At 50.6% G+C, this 11,997-nt stretch overlaps 1 protein-coding gene across 1 annotated transcript in view; it reads right to left on the reverse strand.

Moving 5' to 3' along the window:
- Positions 1 to 1,324: 1,324 nt before the first annotated feature.
- lhpp (phospholysine phosphohistidine inorganic pyrophosphate phosphatase) overlaps positions 1,325 to 11,997 on the reverse strand; it is a gene marked incomplete at its 5' end in the record, with an annotated part of 19,852 nt that continues 9,179 nt past the window's right edge. Inside the window, one exon of the mRNA XM_080542228.1 lies at positions 1,325 to 2,046. Within this exon, the coding sequence (XP_080398354.1) occupies positions 1,950 to 2,046 (97 nt within the window). The 3' untranslated portion in view covers positions 1,325 to 1,949. The remainder of the gene's footprint in view (positions 2,047 to 11,997) is intronic.

Consider the following 11,997-nt stretch of genomic DNA (forward strand, 5'->3'; position numbering starts at 1 on the left):
AGCTGTGGCCTATCTCTCTCTCCCACTGGCCTCTAGCTGAAAGTAGGGGAAACAACAGTCTGATAAACGTCTGGCTTATTGACTTTATTGTGTGAGGGGGACGTCTGGGCTGGCTGGTGTTTAACATCTACTGTGCGTCTTGATGTGCGGCGGCCTAGAGTGCCAAACACAATGTCAATTTCGGAGTGTCAGCTGAATACTCGACACCTCTGGAAGAAGGAAGAAAAAAAGCTGCAGCTGGTAGATCCTTGGGCATATTTATATCTGTTTCACAATCGGCAACTAGGACAGAGGCTCCTAGGGTTACGACCGGAGTCGGGCTAAGCCAATGTTTCATAACACTTTGTAGCATTTCATTACGTTTAATTGCCCAATAAAATTCATGCTTGAGTCAGCTAATGGTGACTTGAACCAGAAGAGCTTCAATAAATCACTTTGCAATGTTCTCTTTTGTTCTCTATGAATCCATTCGGTACAATGAAACCCAGGGGCTACCGAGAATCATTTGTTTTTCTGCTCCAGTTCTTATAAACCCCTTATACAACTCAATTGAAACTGAAATGGAAGGGGGAAAGATCCACTGTGTACCATAATACAGATGATGATAGTAATAATAATAACAGTAATTACATTTTAGCTCGATAACTGATCTAATAAGAATGAACATTGTTGGAATTTCTCAAGCAGTAGTAACAGCCTGATGATGAAGAGATTATCATTTCACGCCTTGTTAGTCTAGGGAAACCAGAGCACAAGACAGTACTTGCATAAATAGTAACATTCAACAGAGTTATACTGTATGTTTATGCTCTCTCCCTCTCTCTCCCTCTGACACTTCTAATTTCCTATTGACTTGTTTTAGTTCCAACAAAAGCTGCTCTGATATGAAACCCACTCAAACCCAGGGCCAAAGCTGTGTGTTTCTCATCGTCAAATGGCCTTGACAGGGCATTGCTTGAGCCTCTAAAAAAAACTCCTATAACAATGGCTCCCACAAAGAGTTGGCAGAACAGAGCCAAACCAAAGAGAGGACAAATGTTTTTCGACATCTCACGGCCTGAGGTTAAGGATGCATTGTTCGTCAGTGTTATGGAACTCTTCAAATGTGATCAGTCAATGCTTTCATCGAGGTTTCTACCACCATTACGACGTGTCAGGGATGTGTGCACGTGTCAACTGAAAGGTCGAAGAGGGTAGCAGCATAAGTTCATTATCTTCACACAAATTGATTCCCGATTGTGATGGGACATTTTCAGTTGCGGTGCAGCATGACTAAATGACCAGAGACAGCGAGACAACAATCATCCTTTTTTTAATCGCACGACTAACATCATCTTATTATTACTGTTACACACGCTACAGCACATGTTTCCATAACAATACATTTCATAATAAAGACAAACAATAGTATTAAAAGAATCAATTAAGCTATTACGCTAAATATACATACGTGCTACGTGTGTTTCTTTTGGCGTTCGACAGCCTATGCATCACAGTTAGTTCGGTTCTAGTGTGCAATCCCTGTAGAGTTCGATGACTAACAAACTCTTTAGAGCAATGATTAGCAATTGTTGGTGATACTCAATAAGACCTGACTACTGAGGACAGACGGACAGACTTCCAGCTCCAACAACATTCTCCCTCTGTCTGTCTGTCTGTCCTCAAACGAGGGTTCTCTGGGGTCAGGCACGTTCAGGTAAACATCATGAGGTACAGCGATCACAAGACACGAGCTAAGCTCCTTCACGGTCCTAGCCCTACAGTACATAGCCTAGACTCTCTCTTTCTATCTCTTCCCATCTTCGTCTCAACGGCTCAATGTTAGTGGGATCCTCCCTCTTGTCAGATGTGAGATCAGATGAATAATAAGCTAAGTGCTCTCTTCTGTGCGAGGGACGGGCGGGGGAGACGGGGGGGGGTTGAGGGGGGTGTTTGTCATCCCGGGTCCCTCACTGTCCGCGGAGCTTCAGGATGGTGTCCACGGCCTCCGCCAGGTTGTCCACGTAGCCGTCGGCGGTCACCGTGGCGTGCTTCTCGTCGCTGGGCCTGCGGGAGGGAGGGAGGGAGGGAGGGGCACACGGGGAGGACACAGGGTCAACAGCGTGGCGGAGGGCCGGGCGGCGTGTCACTCAGCCCCACAGGAACAAACAGCCGCCTCACACATCACATCAGTAAACAAGTGGGCAGAGCGCGCCGATGCTATCAGACGCATTACCACGGCGACAACAGCACTGAGGAAAGAGACAAAGGCTGGACCGGCGGGGGGAGGGGGGGGGTTGGAAACCTTTCTAACCGAGAGGGGGGGGGGTCTGACAACGAAGTCACTTTACACTGTGGTAACGTACGGTGTAAAACAAAGGGAAGTGTGAGGAACTTGTTGATTGTTTTTTCTGTTTTCTCTGTGTTGTTGTTGTTATTTTTTTCTTCCGCGTCGACATCTGCAGGTCTTTAGAGGTGCCCGTGCTGCCGCCTGCCAAAGAGCGCGTCTGTTTTCTGTCTACCGTCACGAACCCTGTCCACACGCTAGTCGGATATGGCTGCAGGCAACCGACTGACTGAGACACACACACACACACACACACACACACACACACACGTAGACCAACTGCGAAGGTTAATAGAGAACACTAATGCCTATAAATAGTTGTTCTAGAAAACACTAGAGATCCAAATTAGAATACTTCTGTGAACTCGAAAATCAACTTTCTCTGCGGTTTCTTCCCAAGTGCTAGTAAAACGTTGACAGGCATCAGGCCTGCGGGCCCTATCTTTGCCCGGACGGGCCTTCCCCCCACCCCCCCGCCCCCCCTTACGCGGCTGCCATTGTTTGGCGCGGGCCCCAGTGATGGATGCAGATACGGCTGTTTAATCAGCTGGCAGGGGAAACGGATGCGTTGGGCACGGTGCCAAGCCGAAGAGCAGCATGAGCCCTCTCTTACTCTTACCCCCCCCGATCACATCAAAAGACGGACACACCCACCACTCCATTCACCGGGCCGGGGCCAGGGGGCGGCCTGCCTGGCACTCCTGCTTATTTATGAAGTGAGGCACCGTGAGGTTCCCCCCCCCCCCCACCCTCTGTAGCGCGTCTGTTCCCCAGTCACGGCCCGTGAGCGTGAGCGCTGGGCCCCCCCTCTCCCCGAGACTGAGAAGCTCCAGATGGGGAGGGCTTTGTCTGGCTTCGGGGCGTGTGCGCCTCGCAGGAACATCAATCCCGCCCTCTGAGAGCCACGGCCACGGCAAATATTTGAGAGGCGCCCGAGCGGAGAGAGAGAGAGAGAAAGAAAGAGAGAGAGAGAGAGAGAGTGAGAGAAAAGGAGAGAAAAGGCATTGAAGGGAAGGAGAGAGGGGGCAGCGGGGCAGCTGAATGCTGTGGGTGCAGACAGACAGTGAATATTGAGAGGCCGTGCCGTGTGTTTGCGCATGTCCGTCAGCGGGCGGCGGGCTGCGTTATGTGAGCTGGCCGGCTAATGGCCTGGGTGTTATGTCTCCTGTGCTGGATTACTCCCTCACCTTCTACCCAGGGACTGATTGAACACACACGCATGCGCCCCGTGCCCACATACACACGTAGGCACAGGCGCGCGCGCACACACACACACACACACACACACACACACACACACACACACACACACACACACACACACTCTTGATTGATCCCTCTCCTCTCTGTTTCTCTCTCTCTCACAAACACACACACAGACATGGAGACACACACACACACACACTCTCTTGATTTATCTCTCGCCTCTCTCTTTCTCTCTCTGTCTCACTCACTCACTCACACACACACACACACACACACACACACACACACACACACACACACACACACACCCTCACGGCCAGTAGGCTATTGTGTTACCAGCGGTGGTGCTGAGGGGGGGACAATCACACCATGTCTCTCTCTCTCTCTCGGCTCTCTGGTCGCCTCTTCTGCTGTGGCCTTCTCCCTTTCGTTATGCATGCGTGTGTGTGTGTGTGTGTGTGTGTGTGTGTCGGTCGTCTGTGTGTGTGCGTGTGTCAGTGTATTCATTTTGACTCTTTTCTCCTCTTGCGATGAATAATGGAGGAGTAACCAGGTCAATGTGACCATGCAAAATTCAGCACAATGCAGCTAGTGTTACCCACTGAGGTAATGCCCCGCGGCTTCCGCAGGTCCCGCAGGTCAACCCAATATCAATACACGTGAACACACAGCAGGCCCGAGGCCCCCTCTGTTGACTGTTGAAATCACTCTCCGCAGACTTACCATCAACACAGAGACCAAGCTGAACTATGAACCGTGAGGTTAGGGTGTTAAACACAGGCTCAGATTGTATTGTGGTCGCACGCGGGCAGGCGGGCACCCGCTTGTTCCACGTACGTACGGTCACTCTAACCGCAACCCCGTCACTCCACTTCACCTCTCTTCATCTCGTCTCTAACGAGCTCATCTCCTGAAATAACCTCGTCTAAAACAGTAGCCGTCCGAAGCCAAAACCAACAACGCCCATGGGCACGCACAGGCACAGGCGTAAGCATAGGCACAGGCACAGACAAAGACACAGACAGACTCAGAAACAAACTCAGAGACAGACTCAGAGACAGAGACACAGAGACAGAGACAGAGAGACGGAGACAGAGAGACGGAGACAGAGACAGAGACAGAGACAGACACAGACAAAGACAGACTCAGACTCAGACACAGAGACAGACTCAGAAACAAACTCAGAGACAGACTCAGAGACAGAGACACAGACACAGACACAGACCTCAGTTAATCATCAACCACCTTCTTAACACTAGCACAGACGTGTCTATGTGACCTACTATAAGAGCCGCCTCGTGGGTCAAATGACCACAGTCTTTACAATGGGAATCTGCTACACAAGATCACTAGCGCGTCTTGTAAATTAGCCTGCTTCCTACACAGAAAAAAGAAAATAGCTTTAGCCACGCACACCCACCCCTCCCCCCGCCAAAAAACACACACGCACGTTTTCAACCCTTATGTAACATGCTCCTAGACGCCTCCTTGCCTTACTTATCTCCTATAATCCCTTTCCCATGGTGGGTACGATACGACGGCGGGTTCAACTGCTCCGCCAGCTTCCCCGGAGAGTTGTGGAGATGATGATGATGATGTATGTATGTAGGGTGGGTAGGTGATGATGATACAGTAGGTGGGTCTGTCGGGCCAGGGGCAGATTAGTGGCTTCTGGGTAGTCAAGGGGTTGTACGGTACGTGTGCTGACTCTTGTCTGACTGCTTGTGTATGCGTCGGGAGTGCGTGTGTACACTGTAAACAAGCCGCTAAGTGAATATGAATAGCCTGGAGGCCTATAGACAGTATGCAACAAGTGTCTGCAAGCTGGAGTGAGATGTCTCTGACTGTGCATCTGTTTATGAGAGGAACAGAGAGAGAGAGAGAGAGAGAGAGAGAGAGAGAGGAGAGAGGGAGAAGTCGGTGGGGGTTGAAGAGGGATAGAGATAGGGGCGTTCGGCAGGCCTGCTCCAGGGCAGACATCCTCTTTTGTTTCCCAGTAAGTGATATATTCCCTCCATTGTCAAGGTGGCCGACCGCAGGGTGAACGGCAGGACGGCCTTCATCTGGCTTATCAGGGTCTCGCACACACACACACACACACACACACACACACACACACACACACACACACACACACACACACACACACACACACACACAGACACACACAGACACAAACACAAACACAGACGCAAAAACACACAGACACGCACCCAAACGCACGCACACAGCCTTTCCCACCCCAGGGGTGTGTTGACACCTCCACCTCCACCCTCATGAAGCAGGAAGCCTAACTGTCACACTATCAGTTGCTCGGTTCTTCCAGTTTACAACCCCTCTCCGCCTTCTCACCTTTGGGGGGTGGAAGCTTCTGCAGAGTACACAGATGACTTGACACAGTCAGAGATGGGGACGTTAGATAAGGGGTGGTTAGGTGGGGGGGATGCGACACAAGTCCAGTAAATGTCCAAACAAAACTATGATCTACGGTCGGAGCTGTGGGTGGGACCGTCTGCCACTCACTTTGAACCTTTACAGTATAAATACCATCTAACTATACACTATGTCTCCACCCCCCCCCCCCCCCCCCCCCCCAGCCCATCCTTTACTTTGGTAACAGGCCCGTGATAACGAGAGAGAGAGAAAAAAGACTCTGACTGCCAACGACAAAAACGGAAAAACAAGCACTCTCATGCGAGTGTGTGTGTGTGCGTTTTTAAAAAAACGATGTTTTTCATACCAGTCCAGTGAAGGAACGTGTAGCCAAAACACTGCCTTCACTCTCTTCACTTCGCTTCGCATGCACCAGCAAGACTCTGGCAAGGAGCGTGAGACACAGGCAAGTAACCAGCTCCACTGGGCAACCAATCAGATCTCTAACGACGGGGGGGGAAACAAGGGGAAACCTCAATAATAACAGACGGAGACAAAAGGTGTTGTTTTTTCCCCCAGAATGACACATAATAGGGTAGGTGTCACCTTAGATACGAGATGACACTTTACCCAGATGAGTCAAACCAGAAACCAAAGAAAGTAAATACACCGAACACACCATCATGGAAACGTACAGCCTCGACATCGACATCCCATACGACCCTAACAACTTCACCTGAAGTCCACAAATAGCCTACCTCCCCTGCAAGCAAGTGTACTGTAGAGGTGTGTGTATGTGTGTGTGTGTGTGTGTGTGTACATGCACTTGTGTTCGCCTTCCTCTTCTTCCCCTGTGTCAGTGAGAGCATTCTGGGATCGTGCAATCTTGAATATGATCGGAGTTTGACTTCCCTGGAATAAATACGGGTGGGAGGGGGGGGTTGGGTGATTGATGATGAGATGATGAACCAGTGTCCTCAGAGGGGAGAAGGCCGCCGTAGCCAGTTGAGTTGAGCTCCAGGCTGTTTTTATCATCATCTTCCCCCGTCTCTCTCACACCGGACTCTGGTATTAATAGACGTAATTCAGCGATAGAAAACAACAAGTGATAAAAAAGCCTACAAAATAATCCAGCAGCTGTGTGCTGTGTGTGAGTGAGTACAGCCAGTCGAACCAGGAGGAGATGTGGTTTCCTAAGTGAGGGTTTTGAAAAGGTGCGTTATGACTTCAACAACTCTATGTAATAAAAAAAAAAAGAAGAAGAAGAAGAAGAAAAAGCGTGGGATTATGCAATCCGTTTTTGTTTTTTTCTCGCTCGGTCGGTTGGCTGCTTGTGGGCTTAACGAACTACACCCAGCTGCACCGAGCTAATATGCTGCGTCGCTACGTTATGGGTTTCACACATCTTGAATAAAGAGCAGACTGCGTCTTGACGATTGCAGCACATAGGGGGAATCCCTGGCAGGGACAAGACCATAGAACCACTTGTTGGGTTGTTTCCATCCAGTAACATTTTGCAGAGATAGAGGGGTGTTTCTAAGCTGTCAAAACCACACCATGGAAAGCTTTTTTTTTTTCTTCTTCTTGTTGTTCTCTTATCCCCTTTCGCCACACAGCATCTGGTGGAAGCACTGACGAAGCTAAACGAAAACCCTAACCATCTGCTTTTACGTCTCTCTGAAACAATGCTGAACATTTCGCTTCCCCAATTTCATCCTCTTACACACCATAATCCTAATTACGACTCATATCCCTTCGCTTATTAATAGATACAGTACGTCCGTCTTAGTCACTGAACGGTTCTGTTCCTCTACGCGCGGAGCCCTGTTTGACCCAGATCACACCGTTCCCTTTACACCGCGAGCAGCCTTGGTGATGGCCAGCTGTCTGGGTGCTGCTGCTGCGTGCGTGCGTGCGTGTGTGTGTCTGTGAGTGTGTGTGTGTGTGCGTGCGTGTGCGTGTGTGTGTGTGAGTGTGCATGTGTGCGCGTTGTGTTTGGAGAGGGCGCTGTAGTACTGTTGGAGTGCTGAGTCACTAAGCACACCTCCTGTACAGACAGAGCACACACTCACACTCACACACTCACACTCACACTCACACACACACACACACACACGTACACACACACTCACACACAGCGACGGATCAGAGAAAAGGCCCCAGTGGAGACCAGGCAAGAGCCCAAGTCCTCGGCCCCTCAGCCAAACAGCCTGTCTATTGGTAATTGGGAGAGGATTGGATCCCCATTGAAACCTCTAAGGGGACGTGTATTTAAAGGGCAGTGTTACGTTTCAGCCTGCCATCTGTGGGCTTAGCTGTGGGCCTTCTCTCTCTCTCTCTCCTTCTCCTTCTCTGTCTCTCTCTCTCTCTCCTTCTCTCTGTCTCTCTCTCTCTCTCTCTCTCCTTCTCTGTGTCTCTCTCTCTCGGGGGAGTGGAAAAGTACCATCTCAGGGGCTCAGTGGCTGGGACCGGCTTGGCTCATTGTCTCGCTGTGGGAGTCTCGTCTCCCTGCGATAAAAAAGCTCCTGTTAATTATTGATATCTCATTGACTTCTAACGCGAGGAGGACTGGAGGAGGAGGAGCCTTCGGGCCAGGGGAAGCTGTCACCCCAGGGTGCTGCTGAGTGATGGCAGGCTTAGAGCAGACACAGGGCTTCACGCATGGTCTCTTATGCAACTCGCTGAAGGGCGGTTACGGTCATGTAGAAAGACAAGAGGGTTTGTGGTTACTTGTGTTGTTTAGATACGAGGGCTGTGAGTCACTGAGTCACTCGCTGACTGTACTGTATCAGGCTCAGACAGATAGACAAAGAGAGAGAGAGAGAGAGAGAGAGACAAAGAGAGAGAGAGAGAGAGAGAGAGAGAGAGAGAGAGAGAGAGAGAGAGAGAGAGAGAGAGAGAGAGAGAGAGAGAGAGAGAGAGAGAGAGAGAGAGAGAGAGAGAGAGAGAGAGAGAGAAAGAGAGAGACACACACACACACTTCACACACACACACACACAGTACACACACACACACACAGTAAATGGACACACACACAGTACACACACGCACACACGCACACACACACACACACACACACACAGTACACACATAGTACACACATAGTACACACACACACACACACACACAGAGGAAGAGAGAGAGAGGGAGGGAGACAGACAGAATAAAGGAGTGGGTGGAGGAGGGTGGCTGTGGGTCTGTCAGACACTGACGATGGACCGATGATGAGCTCTGTCTGGAAGAGGGTCGTTCCCAGAATTGATTGTGTTTATATTCAGGACGGAGCGGCCAATTCCAATCCATGGGAATGGGATGGGATGACAACATACTGGCTAGTGTTGTTAAGTTAATTAGTGCGCTGGAGAGCTGTGGTGAACCAATCAATGTTGCCCCTGACCACTGGATGCGATCTGTCTATCAATCACATTATGTTCATGGTCAATCGCCAGGCTAATCACATAAGCATGGTCATGTGAGTCACTGTCGACTATTGTGAACACCAAATAACAAAACAACAACCGAAAAACAGAACCGTCGGTCTATTTAAAAAAAAACACTTAACACACAATAAGACGCCTCTCGATCATGAATTATGAATGATGAATTATGAGGTTTTTCCAGTACGCCTGCGTCTGTCAGGTACCGCTTGGACACGCCCAGCTCAGAACCGTGACAACGTTACTAACCACCATTACCCTGCTGATTTGGGGCCTGGGGGGTGTGATGGGAGCGGGGGTGGGGGGGAGGTGGGGGTAGAGAGAACACCCAGAGAGCTCCGCCCTCGCCCGGCATGCGATCTGGCACGGGGCTCATCGCCCGCCTGTTATTAAAACGTGGCAGCAGAAACCCCAGTGGCAGCAGCAGCACGCAGCCGTGCTGCAGCCTTACGCAACGTTGCCTTTCCCATGACCATGCAGATATCCTGCCTGGACCCATCTGAGGCGCTGTGGCCGCCTGGGGGGGGGGGGGGAGGGGGTGGAGGACGGTGATGTGGGGGACGGACGGAGGGAGGAAGTGAGGGAGGGAGGGAGGGAGGTGTCGAGGGATGGAGGGAGGAAGGAGAGGGAGGAGGTGTGGTAGGTGGAGTGGAGAGGAATGGAAGGAGGGAGAGGCATCAGTTGGAGAGGGATGGAAAGAGATGGAGATGGGATGGATGGAAAATGGGGGGAGGGAGGGAGGGGGGGCGGTGGAAGGTCTATCAGCATCCCTCTGCTTCCCTGAGGCCTACTGTGTTTTGCGACAGCCCTCTAATGCGAACCAGCGGCGTCACACAGCGCTCTTATTTTTGGGTTCCCCCCGAAGCTTGGAGGGAACCGGCAACAAAAAAGAGGGGGGGGGGGTTCCTGTTTCAGTTCAAAGGGCATAAACGGGGGACGCGGAGCTCTGCTCTCTGGACCGGCGCTGGAGGGGGTCCCCTGGGGGGGTGGGGGGGGGGGGGTGGTGCTGTACTAGACAAGCCTTCTTTGACACATATACAAGGAGCTGACGGGCTTGCGTGCTAAGTTCAGCGACAGCAGCGGCTGAAAGGAAAAAAAAAAAAAAAAAAGAGAGAAAATGTGATAAGTGCGCTTCCTTCCCATAGAGACCCAACTGGTGTTTCAACAGCCTTTAACAGGACAGGGTGTGGGACGGATGCTCTTTTGACTAAGCAGCACTATTAAAAAACCGCCTGGATCCAAAGGCATTTTTTTTAAAAGGTCAAGGAGGAGAAGAGTACAATGCGAACATGACAGAGTGAGTGTCGCAGGAACAAAAAGAAGAAAAGGGAACACAAAAAAACAGCTGCTCCCTCCCTCCTTCCTCCCTCCCTCCCTCCCTCCCCACTTTCACTGTCTCACTTTAACAGTAACCCATACTGACACCACCGCAAATCAAATCCAGTTCTACGAGTCTGCTCCAAGGAGTAGTGAAAGCCCGTAATCATCACACAGACACACACAGACACACACACACACAGAGAGGGTTTCACAATGGTCTGGGACTGGGTCAAAAGTCACGAAAACAAGACGACCTCAAAGGACGTCGCATCCATTTTCCAGACTGTCCACTCCCCTGGTTTCAATAGGAGACACACCTGACACCCTGGGCATTATAATAGCCATTGTGGGTGGGGGGGGGGGCTATAAGACACCAGTGAAGAGCTGTAAGATAAGACAGACTGAAATGCGGTATGTTCGTGGGAGCTCTCCCAGAGGGCTGGGGTGTTCAGCTTGTAAAGAGATTACTCTACAACAGCCACTGTGACATAGCACGGGATACAAGCTAACCCCTGTCAAGGATCAATACCACACAACTCAAGGACAAAAACTCGGTTCAAAAAACCTTACAGTACGACACCATGCACTCAAAATGGTGTCCGTGTGTGTGGTGTGTGGGGGGGGGAAAAAGAAGGAAAGAGCTTGTTAGATTGTTAGGACGAGGGATTGGGGGGGGGGGGGGGGGGGGGGCGGCTCACCTTTCCTCAGACAAAGAACTCTGATAGGATGAACCCTCTTTAACCCCCCCCCCCCCCCCCTTCTCTGCTGGAATATCTTTACACCGCTGGCTGGCTGGCTGGGACATTTGCTTTCCTAATGAGCCATCCTTCCTCAAAACCCCTACAGATAATGACTTGATTTGCCTGACTTCATCTTTGGAGAACAGTGGCCTTCTACTCAGGAAGTCCCTGTTGATCACGGGCAGTATAGCATGTCGCTCCATGGTCCGCCGGGGGCCTACTGTGGCTACTGGATGGGCAGCACTCACAGGCCCCTCCTGTGGACACTGATGGTGGCCAACCGACACTCCGGGGTCAGTCAAACACGTGCAGATGAGTGTGTGTAAGAATGAATGCTTCAACGTGTGACTGATGCTCTTCTGACTAAGCATTATTAAAAAAAACGGCTGGATCCAGAATCAGACAAAGGCTTTTTTTTCCTTTCTTTTTTAAGATCAAGGACTCAAGGCCAATTCAAACAATGTATAGATTGTGTGATTGTGTGATTGTGTGTGTGTGTGTGCTTCCAACACTTCAAACCCATTCAAACCACACCCTCGTCAACTTGTGTACTCCTTAAACTTTCGCTTCACTTTGGGAGAGTTGTTGTTGTTG

The sequence above is a fragment of the Nansenia antarctica genome (genome assembly GCF_963989245.1).
Source record: "Nansenia antarctica genome assembly, chromosome: 11".
In the NCBI taxonomy this organism is placed as follows: Eukaryota; Metazoa; Chordata; class Actinopteri; order Argentiniformes; family Microstomatidae; genus Nansenia; species Nansenia antarctica.